Source organism: Canis lupus, chromosome 24, assembly GCF_011100685.1.
Source record: "Canis lupus familiaris isolate Mischka breed German Shepherd chromosome 24, alternate assembly UU_Cfam_GSD_1.0, whole genome shotgun sequence".
In the NCBI taxonomy this organism is placed as follows: domain Eukaryota; kingdom Metazoa; phylum Chordata; class Mammalia; order Carnivora; family Canidae; genus Canis; species Canis lupus.
Genome location: NC_049245.1, coordinates 17,117,963 through 17,132,685, shown reverse-complemented (window position 1 = coordinate 17,132,685; position 14,723 = coordinate 17,117,963). Strand labels below are relative to the sequence as shown.

At 44.2% G+C, this 14,723-nt stretch overlaps 1 protein-coding gene across 2 annotated transcripts in view; it reads right to left on the bottom strand.

Annotated features, from left to right (window-relative positions):
• SLC23A2 (solute carrier family 23 member 2) overlaps positions 1 to 14,723 on the bottom strand; it is a 106,085-nt gene that overhangs the window by 27,581 nt on the left and 63,781 nt on the right. For both annotated transcript variants that reach the window (NM_001313813.1, NM_001109956.2), the window contains 3 exon segments: positions 3,329 to 3,510; positions 4,434 to 4,504; positions 5,513 to 5,601. In NM_001313813.1, the coding sequence (NP_001300742.1) occupies positions 3,329 to 3,510; positions 4,434 to 4,504; positions 5,513 to 5,601 (342 nt within the window).

Sequence of the window (14,723 nt, the reverse complement as noted above, 5' to 3'; positions counted from 1 at the left end):
AGATAAAATTGCCTGGGAAGTTTCCCTTGTTTCTTAAAGTGCCAGAACCGCTTCACCAGTGCATGAATTTTCTCTTCCTTTAAATATAATATACTTACTAACAACTGTAGCTCAGAACTTTTTTTAGGGATAAAATCCTCTGACAGCATTCCTGACTCTTCCTGTGGTCAGGGGTGGGACTCACATATCCCTGTCCCCCACTCACTTATTATGAGGTGCTTATTGAACACTTGCTCTTGACAGGTGGTGAGCCAGGTGCTGGAGGTACCGTAGGGACTAGCACTGAGCAGAAGCCTCGCCCTCACAGAGATGGCGTCTCAAGTACAAAAGAAGCAGGGTGAAAACTAAGAAACATGAGAGCAGAAAAGAAAAGCTCGACAGAAGGATGCACAGATACAACTGAGGAATTTTCCCACAAAGAGAGAAAAACGTGAAGAAACGGAAAGCAGAGGAAGCATTTGGGAGGTCCAATATTCTAGAAGTTCCAGAAAGAGATAAGAAGAATGGAAGGGAGGAAGGCATCCATGAAATAATTCAAGATCATTCCCCACCTGCCCCCCACCCCTCAAAAGTTGGACATTCCAGAGTAAAAAGGCCCCAAGTGCCCAGTGCAAGATGTAAACAGAACGAGGGATGGCAAGGGAGGTTGTAGACACAATGAGAAGACCCACAAGCCTCCAAAATTCTAGCTTGGGTCCAAGTGCAGTTTCAAAAGGAGGAGACAGGAGCAAACAGTGGCCTAGTACTTCACAGGGCTGTGTACAGGCAGGAAGGGAGCAAGAGAGAAGCTGGAGACCAGTTTGGAAGCAACAACCCACAGTGAAGATTGTCAAGTGGGGGACTGACTCTGGAGGTGAGGCAGAAAGATGGCCTGCACATGAGGAAGAGAGAAAGCCAAGAATCGGGGACACCAGCAGGGTTTCCAGCTGATCAGCTGGCTATGTGATTGTGGCCCCTATTGACAACAGGATGGCAGGAGGAGGGCACTGGTCCAGGGGCAAGGAGAGAGTCAAAAGCTTAACGCTTTCTCCCTTTGAAGTTTGAGGTGTCCTGTGTAACAGCAACTGGAGGGTGCAGGCCAGGGCTTGGACTCTAAGTCTGGTGTCCAGAGGTCTGGGCTGCAGGCTCTTGTGAAGTCACCAGTGTAAAAGGTTTGCTGGGGCCATGCACTAGATGAGGCCTCCTGGGGGAAAAGCATGTGGTGGGGAGGCTGCTTGGGATCAGGTTCTGAGGAACCCCAACATTTAGTGGTCAGTAATTGGGGAGGAGTCCCTTTTGGTTTTTATGCTTTTCTGTAAACCACCCATTTTATTAATTTGCCGTTGCTGTTGTTGCTGTTTTTAAATCTGGGGACAGGGAGCATAGCTATAACCCTTCCTTTCTGGATCTAAGGTTTTATCCTGCATCTGTGCATTCACTCCCTTCTCTGCTCAATTAACCTTGTCAAAAGTGTGTTCACATGTTATTTTCCAAAGAACCAACATTGGGATTTTTCACTTCTATATGTTTCATATTTTTGTATTTGTATTAATTTTTGACCCCTTGCTTCTATTAGGCTCATTTTTATCCTGTTTTTCAAGTTTCTAAAGATAAGCTCTTCATGTACTTTGCTTTAAAGATTATATGGGTGTGTGTGTGTGTGTGTGTGTGTGTGTGTGTGTGTTTAAAGATTTTTTATTTGTGGGCAGCCCAGGTGGCTCAGCGGTTTAGTGCCCCCTTCAGCCCCGGGCGTGATCCTAGAGACCTGGGATCGAGTCCCACATCAGGCTCCCTGCATGGAGCCTGCTTCTCCCTCTGCCTGTGTCTCTGCCTTTCCCTTTCTCTGTGTGTCTCTCATGAATAAATTAATAAAATCTTTATTAAAAAAAATTTTTTTTTTTTTTTGAGAGACAGAGCTTGAGAGGGAACAGAGGGAGAGGGACAAGCAGACTGAGCCACCCAGGTGTTCAAGATTGTACCTTTTTCTGACTGCTCTGTGGGATTGGTCAGTTCTCACCATCATCTTCTACATTATCAGTAATTGTGAAGTTTCAATCTCCCCTCTAAGAGTCATTTATAATAGTGTTTTCCAACTTCTCAGCAGTCTGGGAGTTTGTTCACCCTTTTTCTGCTGACTTCTAATTTTACTGTATGATGCTAATTACATTTTCTCCTTCTTGGAACTTACTGCATTTCCCTGAACAAACATTCTTCCATGCCCTTCTACACGCCCATGAACAATCCTGGACATTTTCACATACCTTAATTTGTAAGGATAGATGGATTATAACTATGCAAGGATGCATTTTACTTGCTCACCATTTTCCAAAATAGATAGGCAGGTTTAAGTGTTATAGGGTAAATTCTGGTCAGACTATTTGGGTTCTGAAAGCCATGCTGACCACTTACTAGCTGTGCATCTTTGTGCCTCTGCCCCTCTTGCTATTGAATGGGGATAACACTGGGGCCTACCTTAATTTACAGTGTGCACGGGTGTTTGGCAAAGCACTACTAATGCATGGGCTCAAGAGGTGCTGCTTATTGTTTAATAATTACAGAAGACCTCACAAAACAAAAACAACTGGAAATTCCCTTTTATTATTTACTTTTAGAAATCTTGTTGGTTGGCAAAATTCCAGGTTTTGAACCATTTCCCTGTGACAAGATCAACTCTTATATACACTCTCCAGGAACACAAAAAGAATGTGAGGTTCTATTTGTGGCATACAGAATTCCATGGCTCTAAAAACTAACCTTAAAATATTATCAAAGTCCTCGATATCATTACTGACGACATATAAAGGGGTAAGTGACATATTTAATAGACTTGAAGTTCCATCCTGAAGGACCAGCAATGACTGGCAGGACTCTGGCAGGAGCCATGGCCTCCCCACAGATGTGTGCAGAAGCCTGGGGAGTCACGTTTCCTTCAATGCCAACAGACCCTCCTGCAGCATCTCGGTCTCCTGCCAATCCAGAAGCCCCCCCCCACCCCCCCAAGTTTTCATCTAAAGGATTCAGCTTCTCGTATTTCCTCTCATGTGCAGGAGACTTGGCATGACCTCAAAAGTTAAAAACTAATGCCACCACCATCTTACACATACTTCCTAAAGTCTGAAACCTTACAAATCTCTCTATATACATCACTGCCAAACAGGTCTTTAGAATACCTTGACTGCATGTCACTTCCCAATCTCTGGGGCTTAAACCCTTCAATAACTTCCTGGAAAGAAACAAATCAAGATTAAACTGCCAGACTATTCTTACTTTAAAATAGAGGCTGCCCTGGGTGGTGGGAAGGGGAAGGGGAGGTGCTGACAGTCTGTGCTAAGTGGTCTAGATTACTCACAGCATGGCGATGCCCCAGTGCTTCCCCGCTCTCTCTCCTGCTGCCTGGAAGCCCGACAGCCCGATGAGAGCCACCGTTGGTGTGATAGTCAAGGGTCCAATATATTTCAGCAGAGCCCCAGGCAGGCCTAGGAGGCCAATGACCACTTCTATCAGTGAGGACATGATGATGGCACCCTGTATCTAGAATGAGAGAGAGGACACGGACAGGAGAGTGAGCTGCCTATAGATCGCAGACTTCAAATGTCACCTGCAACCACACTGGAAAGTTCTGCCAAGCAGTGAGTTATTACCTAACAGGCATGACACAGATGGAATATTCCTGAGGCCCCAAAAGAAACGAGTAGGGTGAATGGGGTCTAGCCAACCTATGAACGACATGGTTGACATAGAAGCATTACAGAAATGGGTACTGATGTACAGCCAACCTGCCTCCCCACAGACTAGAGAGATTTATCACTCCCGCTCAAGACATAGGACATTCAAACCCAGCCTCAGAGGGACACTACAGCACAGACTCTAGAGTGAGACCCTGAGGGACATTTAGAAGATAGTGTTACCGACACAAATTCTAAAGGAATGTTTCTACTGTGGATAACAGCTGTATCTGTGCCCATTCTGAACTAGCGGTGAAATAAATATCTTCCAGGTTTGAGAAGATCTAGATGAGCTGTAAGCCATTCTTCATGTCTGAGGACTCCCATGCCCTGTTTCATTCAAGTGCACCACAGCAGACAAGCAGCTTTAATTCTCTCCACATACACACAAACAAATGCAGCCTGGGATGAAGAGTTCTGCTGCCCCCAGGCAAGTCTCTATAGCTCCTTCCAAGGGAGCCATGCCCCTCGGCCGGTCACACTGGAGGGGCACAAGGGGTGGGGGAGGAGGAGACGGGGAAAGGAATGAAGGGCAAGAAACAATACTGTCTGGTCGCACAAAGCATTTCTGCATGCTTTGTTTTACGGTGACGTCATCTAAATTTAGTTTCACAACAGAAATAAACATGTCAGCAGCTGAAAAGGAAAAGGAGGGCTTAGTGCAAGTAACTACAATTTCTTGGACACAGTCAACAATGAAGCCACAAGCAGACAATGCTCCTCTTTTACCTCGCGTATCCGGGGATACCAGATGTGCTCTGTGTGTAACAGCTCTGTGGTTCCATTGGACACTGAAACATCTTGAAAACAAAAACAAAGACAACATTTTTTTGGAGTGACACTAATGTTGCACAGGATATATTCATTTTACTCTTTGTAAGAAGAAATCTCCTCCCTGTTTTATGTATAAAGTTCCCCTCCCTAAAATTCAAGTTACCACAGTATAGCTTTACCATACTGAAAGGTAGATTCCCCAATGTTAATGGAAGCAAATTTATTCATCGACTGAGCGCTCCCAGCATGTCAAAAGATGACTTAACTGGGGATGCATGTTGCTAGTGCCAGCCTCACACGAAGACCAACCTTTGCAAGCAGCTAAGTGAAATGCCCAAGAGCAAGGTGGCCTGACTGAGGTTTTTAAAACAGAGGGCCTTTTCCAGTTCCTAAATCCAATCAGTGGTCACAAACTAATTCCTAGGAGCAAGGAAGGAAACAAAGGTTGGAAAACCTTGCTCCTAGAACCGAAAAGTCTAACAGCATTTTGAGAGTACAACAGGTCTATCTGATTTTCTCAAACCTCTTATCTCATTTTTCCCTGACTGTATCGGGTTATTTAAGGATCTCTGTAATCACTAATGGAGAGGGCAAAGGGGTAGGGACTGAAAGTCATTTGCAGAAAACCAAAGCAGCCAGATCCTCAAAAAGCAGAGATGTTTCAGAGAAGGGATGCTGACGCAGCAAAGAGAGTGATTATTGGTGGTTCATAAAATCCACTGAAAGAAAGAGGCAGAAAAATAGCACAATGTTGTTCTAGTCCATTCCCATATTTATTAATTTCATTAGCATAGAGAAATGAGGTCCTTTCTGGTCCTTACTTGCTCTGGGATTAGGGATGAACAAGTGGGGAGAGAGAGAGAGACAGAAACACGATCCACAGACTGGAGTGTTCTAAGCGGTTTGTTGGTTTGTGTGTTCTGTGCCCAATTCCAGAAAGGATTTAAGGCTGCCAAGGGCAGCACATCCAGGCCTCCCTTCTATCACCTGTGCTAAGGGACCCCAATGACGTACGTGGAAATAACTGCAGTTACCTGTGGTGTTACATTTCCATTTATCTAAAGACAGGATGGCTCGAGCAGGGGCCAGAAATGCAAAAGCACTGGCCTGAAACAGGGGTAACCTAAAAGAAACGAGACCAAAACCATGATCACGGCATCAGGAACTACCGAGGTAGTTCACGATTTGACAGCTTAACAGTCTTTTCCATAGAACATAGCACATGAGTAAATGCAGGCACGTGAGGGAGAAAGAGCCCCAGTCCACACAGATCTCCACCATTTAGCCAGGGCCGCCGGCTTCTCCGTCTTCCCCTCCTGCTGCTCTCCCCACAGACAGTCCCAGCAAGGGCCCTGGGGGAGCCCTGTGGTCAGTGCCAGCACCCTAACACCAGGCCCAGGCCCTGCCATCACATTTCCCCCTTGGGAGTAAAGGATGTCAGGTGTTTGGGTGTCTCACTTCCCTGCTGAGTTTGTGATCACCTTCTTAAACATCGGTGTCTCTTCCATTTACCACTCCCCTCCTCCCTACCTTTATATCCTTATTGGTTATCACAGAGAAAAAAAAAATCTCTCCCGTCATTCCATTTTGTAAATCAAATCAGCCCTAAAATCTTAGAGGATAAGCATCATAATTGTGTTAGTGATCTAGAGCTATTGAGGAAAGAAAAACCGTAACTTATAAATCAACAGTAGACATAATATTCTGCTTAATCACAAACAATACTCAAAAAGCATTTTAAACCCTATTTTTAAAGCAGACCCAGGGTCACCTGGGTTGCACAGTCGGTTAAGCATCAGACTTCTTGGTTTTGGCTCTCATCATGATCCCAGTATCTTGGGATCAAGCCCCACGTGGGTGTATGCACTCACCAGGAGTCTGCTTTATTTCTCTCTCCCTCTCCCTCTGCCCCTTTATCTCAAAATAAATATTTTTTTTAAATAAAATAAAGCAGACCCAGGAAGCATATGGACTCTCTGTTAAATCTCCTGCCTACAATCCTCAAATGCCACCATTCAATTACATTTTAGATACTTCATGCTGACTTTCTAAACATCTGAACTACTCAAATTCAAAAAATTTGCCATTTTCTTTGAAAGTGGAAGGCATTTCAGCTACAGCTGTATAAAGGTAGCTTTACAGGCTAACATAAGAACTTGACTGCTATTTTTAACACTATTTTCTGGGTAAAATATAAAAACAACTTCTGTGTGCAGGGCTGGGAACTCCCAGATGTCCAGATACTTCTGAAATACTCCCTGGCAGCCTTGAATCAGTGTCCTGGCCAGCGGTCGGGGAACTCAGCACTCGCCTCTCTGCATTCCGACAGCGAGTCCTGCCCAGATTGGGACAGGAAATGGGCTGCGAGAAGGTGGCTCTGGCTGAAGGATAAGCAGCCACATTATAAGCCCAGAGGCAGCACATACCTCTCTGTGCCAGATACAGGGTCAAGATTCTTTTGTTCTCCTGGCTGTTTTACTCATGCAAGGAAATCAATTCAGAGTAGGCAGGATGCTGGCTCTAGGGCATAGAGGCAGGCTACACAGTACAAACCAGATGTGTTGTTAGCAGTCATTCACATGGGCATGCCCTCCACCAACCGCCTATTTATAATTGAGCCCAGAGCACAGTAGCATCAAAAGTAGAAGTGAAGGTCACCTGAAGTGGGAATGTTTATCAAAGAAAAACCCTGTTTGATTTGGTAACTTTTCATAAATGTCTTAAAAGGGTAAAGGGAGGTCAACATCTAATCAGGAATGGATGTCGTCTCAAATGGCCCAAATAACATCTGCTTTACTATTGTCTCAGATTTCAAGCAACACATCCCAGGGCCACGTTATGTGGGTTGCATTCAGAGGCCTTGTCCTAGGAACAGGGCAATCGACACTGCACTGGTGACTCACTGGACAGGAAAGTGTAGACTGGTTCTGGGTTCCGCCCCCGATGTCATGAACTCTTCTTGACCTTGTCTGGATCTGGGCACCGTTTAGGGCAAACGTTTTACAGCTTAACTTTGACCAAAAGTCCTGAGAACATAGCTACCAAGAAGTTCCCTCATTTCAAGTCACTGGGATCCTGAATTCCTTTGAAAGCAGGTGGTCACAGAAAATCTGCACATGTGTTGCCCTGGTCTCCCAGGATGCTCTGGAAATGGCCACATATGCCAGCTCACATGTTCACTGTCCAGCCACACACACCATCTGCCACAAGCAGTACGAGCAGGAGGATACATGACCACACTGTACAGCAAGCAGCAGAAGTGCCCCAGGGTGGTCTCCACAACTGGCAGCAGAAATTAGCGGCTTAATGGAAGTGTTCTTAGGTAAAGTTGTGACAAAAACATATTATTTCATCAAACAAGAACTTCCCTAAATACAAAGCCAATTTTCTAAGAAAAAGATGGAGGAGGATAAAGATACTGTCATCTGATGTGTTTTTTTTTTTTTTTTTTTTTTTTTTAAGTCCTTTAGCAGCATACAGCTGACCAATCCCAGGGCTCTACTCTCTATACTGCAGTCACATGCCTATCACCACTTCAGGTCCCTGGGCTCCCCATGCAGACAAGACTGTCTATTCTTTTACTTTGTCCTAATTAAACTGTGCCTCTCTTTACACCAGGGACTGGCTCATGACTCGTCTTTGTGAGTAACGTTTTCTCAGGACACAGCCACTCCCATATCTTCGCCAGTTGTCTGCAGCTGCTTTGGGGCTACAGTGGTGGAGTCCCGTAGTTACAACAAGACCACAGAGTCGAAAATATTTCCTGCTAGTTCTTTTACAGGGAAAATCTGCTGCCATAGCGCGTACAGAAAGTATTATCTTAAACACAGGAAGAAGTGGTAGGTTTTTGCAGATGAGTTTTTAAGGTTAACCGTGTCACTAGATGTTCTGAGGGGAAAAAAAATCTGAGCAGACAGGCAGGCATGGTTGTCATGACATGCTCCCATGTTAGGCTCCAGACCAAGGATGGAGGGAAAAAAACTCACCTAACCGTTTCTTTAAAACTCTGCTAGAGGTCTCCCGTTTCCTTGTCCAGCCCCAGGAGACCAGAGCTCCGGGCCCTTTACAGACCTGCACTGCAGCATCTTGCCTCTGAGCCTTTGCTCTCTCGGTCATTAACTCACTTCCAATGTTCCATTTGTATTCCTCATTCCAGGCACAGAGAAAATACTTTCTCCTCTAGGAAACATTCCAGGATCTCCTTCTTTGCAGTCCTACTGTGTTCCCTGACAACTCAGGACTTTCTGGCTGTGATTTCTGCAAGTCACCCTACAAGTTGCCAGGAAGCTGCTTCTTGATTCCCTGGGGTGCTAGTTAAAAAAATGGAGATGTCTGCATCTCACCCAGGCCTGCTTAATCAGAGTCTCGGATGAGGCCTCCAATCTGCATTGTGAACACTCACTTCTGGGTGACGCTGAGGCACCAGGCACCACAAACGCAGACAACTCCTGTGCCAGTGAAGGGATTTCCTGTTTTACAATGACAGAGTCCTGGGTACCGAGGATTCCTGCTGTGTGAAGCACACAGCTAGCTGTGGCCACACACAAAGGCGGTGGTAATGCAGATGGGGGGGTCTGTAGGAGCAGTCACCCACCTAGATTAAAGGGGAAGAAGCAGGGTAACATGTGTGGGAGGGGCTGTGAAGGGTCCAGGCAGAGAGAAGAACAGTCACAAATGAGAGCAACAGCAGCCCCAGGAATTCTCTGAGAACTGCAGGCACCTGACTGGGGGTAGGGGCTGATGTAGTGATGGTCGGGGCAGACCAGGGGCAAACACCCCACTTTGTGCCAGCAGGCAAGAGCGACCTTGCTCCAAAAGGACTGCTCTGAGGAAACTAGGGAAGCTGACCTGAAACCCAAACATTTCTTACAAGGCACTCCAACAGGCTGTGGCCTGACTCCACTTGTTGTCTGTACCTTGTTGACCCCCTTCTGCCGCCGTGTCGGCCCCAATGACCTGCCAGCCCAGGTCTCTACATGCACCTTGGCCTCCATGGGCCCCCCTCAGAACATCTAAGCAATCTGTACAGATGGACACTCTCCCTGACTGTGGGCCTGACCATCTCCCCACAGGGCTGGAACTGCCCTGACAGTAGAAACTGGGGCGTTTTACTCATCATTGTGTCCCCAGCACCAACATGCACACAAGCAGCTAATTAAGAAGTTAAAGCACTATTTACAAATGTTATTCTTTGAGAAGAATTTTATTAGACTAGAAATAAGTCTGTCATATTGATTGTAACTGCAAATTAGGGACAGGACTTTTTTTCGGGGGTGGAGGGGTAGGTAAAGATTAAAAGCACTGGATAAAGAGGACAGTTAAACGTGCATGAATTTTCCAGACAAATCCCCCAGGTCTCAGGGGCTAACAATCTTCCCTGGTGTCATCAGGAGAAATGTCTTTAATAAGTTTAATAATAAGTTTAAAAGAGGGGATGGGCCCTACAAGTAGCACCTGGAAGGTAGGAAATGTTACCTCCCTGGAACTGAATCATTTAATGAAAATGAGTAAAGCAATACAGTCAACACAGAAAGTGCATTCTGTGCCTGGCTTCCTCCATCTACCAGAAAGCAATCCAGTTCATGCAAAATCTTTCATTGTTAGATAAATATTTACTTGAGTCTAAATGGCAGCACAATTTTAAAATAATCTCTAAGAAACAGAACAGGTTTTGGTTCAAGGAGCCATAGTTTCAAAATTGAATCTGCCAGCAGGAATGTGTACCCTAAGTCCCTTAAGGAAAAGCAAAACACAGTTTGTCAAAGGAAACTCTAACTGGTAACATTTTCCTATTGTTTCTCTTATATATGTTCTATCAGCTGCACTATCTGGAAACTAGCTTGAATCTCCTAAGATTAAACACACCCTCCTACAGCCATCACTCTCCCATGTCACATCCAAGGATGACACTAATTTAACGATGTTATCTACTATTCAGGCCACATTTAACTGCATCCATGTATTTATCAAAGTGCTTATACCTGCCTCTGCTCCCCCAAATCCAATCAGAGTTTTTATATTGCATTTGGGTGTCTTGTGTCACATTCAGACCCAGGCTTAAACACTTCTGGCAAGGAGACTGTTCAGGTGCCACGCACTTCTTCAAGCATCCCATCAGGAGGCTTGCCCGGGACATCAGGTGCCCCACTGCGGGAATATTACACTCCCACCAGCTTACTAACATTCTTACATAGCAGGATTAAGAACTACAATTCTTCCATTTGGTCATTCCATCCACATTAAACCAGTAGCCTTTCATAAAGGAGTTTTTTTTGTTCAACCTTATCTCCTTCTTTTACTGTTTTGAACGTCATTGTAGATGCAGGAATTCCTTTTTCATTCAGTTTTATAATCCACTTCTATGATGATTCTTCTTAATAGACTGTCCCAAACTTGCCCAAAGCAGCCTGTTCAAGCAGGTTCCCCTTCTTTATGACGTGACTCTCCCCCCCCCCACCACAGGTGGGTCTTTGTTATTCTTCCAGCAAGTCTTTGTTTTCTGCACAAGATGCTCCAGGGTCAACCTGCACTTTTCTCAGTCCTGGCCTTGGAGTCTACTACTGGAGGAAGGCCAGGTTCATTTTAGTGCAGAGCAGGATTCAGAAACCAAGATCAAACACCAGGTGGTCTCACTGTTCCTGGGGTGGCTTTTAGTGAACAGAGCTAGGATTCATTTGTGAATCATGGGGTGATAACGACACCTCTAGCTCAGTCTAATACCCTGGATTACCTCTTTCCGTATTTGTATCTCTCCTTTTGCTACATTGACTGTCCCAATTTCCATCATCATCAACATACTATTCATTTGTTTTATCCTATTACATCATACAGCACAGTCCCAGAATTACACCAAAATCACTACTAATGAGACTAGGATAATTAAGCCTATTAAGATTTCTATTTTGTCCTTAGAATAAATCCCATTCAGGGCATGTAAAGCACTGTGTTCTGAAGTCTGTGATTGAATTCTGTATGGTTAGCAATTTGACATATAGTTAGGCTCTCATGTTTCTGTAATTCAACTTCAGGATTTGCTCTTCATCCTTTTAGACTTTATGTTTTGAATATGTTGAATATTTGTATAGTTTAAAAAAATCAAACCAGATAGAGAGCTGTACCAGGAAAGTCTCACTACCATCCCACCCATCGCCCCATTCCCAGCTACTCACTATAGTTAATCATTTTCCTTAATTCCTCATTTATCCTTAATTCCTTCGTGTGTGCATTTTTTTTTTTTTTAAATGATAGTCATACAGAGAGAGAGAGGGGCAGAGACATAGGCAGAGGGAGAAGCAGGCTCCATGCACCGGGAGCCTGACGTGGGATTCGATCCCGGGTCTCCAGGATCGCGCCCTGGGCCAAAGGCAGGCGCCAAACCCCTGTGCCACCCAGGGATCCCCATTTTTTTTTTTTTAAACAATTTATTTCAACATATCCTGGAACCTATCCTATACTAGTTCAGAGGCCTTTCCCATTCTTCCTCAGGCTGCATGGGACTATAATGTGTGATATACATACAGCAGCCAGTCTCCTACAGATGGGCATTTAAGTTGTTAAATATTTTGCTGGTAGAGATTATATGGCAATTAGTAAGTTTTGGGGCATTATATTGCATTTGTGGGAGTGTATCTTCAGAGTAAATTTCTGTAAGTGGGACTGCTGGATCAAATGGTTAAATGCATATGTACTCAAGATATTGTAACATTCTTTAGAAGGGTTGAACTATTTTCACTCTGGGCAGCAATGTATAAAAATGCCTGTTCTCACAGAGTCTCGCCATCAGAGTGGCTTGGCTCATCAAAATTTTTACCTTTTTGTGAATCTGACAAATATGAAAAATGGTATCTCAAAGGCAGCTTTAGTTTATATTCTGTTATTATAAATTGACTTGTTCTTACATATGAAGAGGGACTATTATATAACTCCCGTGATCTGTTCATGTCTTCTACTTATTCTATATAATTTTTGGTATCTTTTTAAAATACTTCAAGAGTTCTTTCTATATTACAAATGTTGGACTTTATCTGTGATACCTGACAAATACTTTCTCCAGTTTGTCATTATTTTTTTAAGATTTTATTTATTTATTCATGAGAGATAGATAGAGAGGCAAAGACACAGGCAGAAAGAAAGCAGGCTCCATGCAGGGAGCTCGATGTGGGACTCGATCCCAGAACTCTAGGATCACACCCTGATGCTCAACCACTGAGCCACCCAGGCATCCCTAGTTTGTCATTTTTCGTTATGGTATATTTTTACAATATAAAGTTTAAAATTTTTAAAGTTTTAAAGTCATCAGATTTATGATCCTTTTATAGTTTCTGGGGTTTGAGTCCTAGTTTAAAAGTCTTTCCAGGGGCTCCTGGGTGGCTCAGTGGTTGGACGTCTGCTTTCAGCTCTGGTTATGATCTCGGGGTCCTGGAATCGAGTCCTGCATCAGGCTCCCCACAGGAGGCCTGCTTCTCCCTCTGCCTATGTCTCTGCCTCTGTCTCTCATGAATAAATAAAATGTTTAAAAATTTTTTTAAAAAAGGCTTTCCCTACTTCTAGGTTATAAAAGAATTTACCCTTGTATTATTCTAATACTTACACAGTTTCATGATTCTTGCACTTGGATTTCTAATGCATTCTGAGTTGATTAAAAAAAAAAAAAAAACACCTCACTAAAGCCAAGTGTAACCTTTTATCTTCAAGTTCATGCTATTCTGGTTTTACAGGCAAATGCAAAAATTAGATGAACTATCAGCACTTCCAATTAGAGTCCTGGAGATCCTTGGCGGGAAGCAGCCAACCAGCTTCCCTCCCAAGCCACAGCTCACAGCCAGAGGCTTTGTCCAGACAGAGTACAGGAATTTAGGAGGGCTAGTTGGATGCAATTTTGATAACCTCTTTGTCAAACATGATAGTATCAACTATTTCCAGTAAAGAGTTTGTTAGCCTAAAACACTTTTATGGAGAACTGAACTCATTAACCCCACATGTACTAAGAGGACTCTGCCAGTCTCCTACTCCCTGGGAACATCAGAAATACTCACAGAGAAACAGCATGTCAACCGAAGGAGAAATCACCTAGAAAAGCTGGTGCTCATGGAGCTAACCTTGAACAGCCTCAGCTAAGAGGTGGTGGTGGGTGCTCAGGCCGCAGGAGAAGCTAGATAAAGACCTAACCATTTTCTGATCACCTGAAACAAATTCAGGGGCCCACCTTGGTCAGAGGATGCTGGTAGTGTGGTGAGCAGTGCACTCAACCACCTGCTACATGCATCAAGGACATGCTGCTCTGCCAGACAGCCCAGCCCTTGCCCACTGCACTCCTGCCTCACCTGCACCCACCTGCGTCTTTCCCTTTCAGAAGGTGCACTAAAATAAGCCAACAGGCAGGTGTGGACAGGTTCCAAGCATTATCTCATTCGATGCTAACAATTTCATCATTATTAATCACCATTTTACAGATGAGGGAAGGGGGCTTGGAGAGACCAGATAGCTTGTGCAGTCACAAGGCTGGAAAACTGGGAGAGGCATGATGCCAGCTGAGGCCAAAGCTCTCCGATACGGCTGGTTAGGGGACCAAGGCAAAGTTCCCTCCAAGGTCATTACCTCCAAGTTCTTACCGGCTTCCAGTTCTGTAACATAGCACCCAAAATTTGAGTTAAATGGACAGCAATTTTTTTTTATTTAGGGAAAAAAAACCTGCCACCTGGTACTGTGTGTGGCTTCATGGACAGAATACAAAAGACTATCATCCCTATGATAATTTTGGCAAACCCACTGACCCTGAATCTAAATGTATCTCTGGTTCCATCCCCTAGTTTACAACAGAGAAGAGAGATTGTGGAGAAAAAAAAAAAAAAAATCAAATACCATCCTGAGGACACAATCTGACAAATTCAGGCCACTGGATGCTCAACAAGACAATGGCCTGGGCACCTTAGGAAGGCAACACTATGGAGGAAAGAGGTGAGAACAGCTCATTATTAAGAGATCAGAGAGACATAATAAACAAATATACCACATGACCTTGGTTGCATCCGGGTTCAGCGAAGTGGGAGGAACAGCTAAGGAAGATATTTCAGGGACAACCCGGGATATTAGATAACCTGCATGTTAGATGATACAGTGGAACGACAATATTCTCAGGTGTGGTAAATGGTTACACAAGGGACCCTCAGTCCTAATAGAGTATTATGGGTGAGCCAACATGCCATCTACAACTTTACTCTCAAGTGGTTCAAAAAACTGCATGTA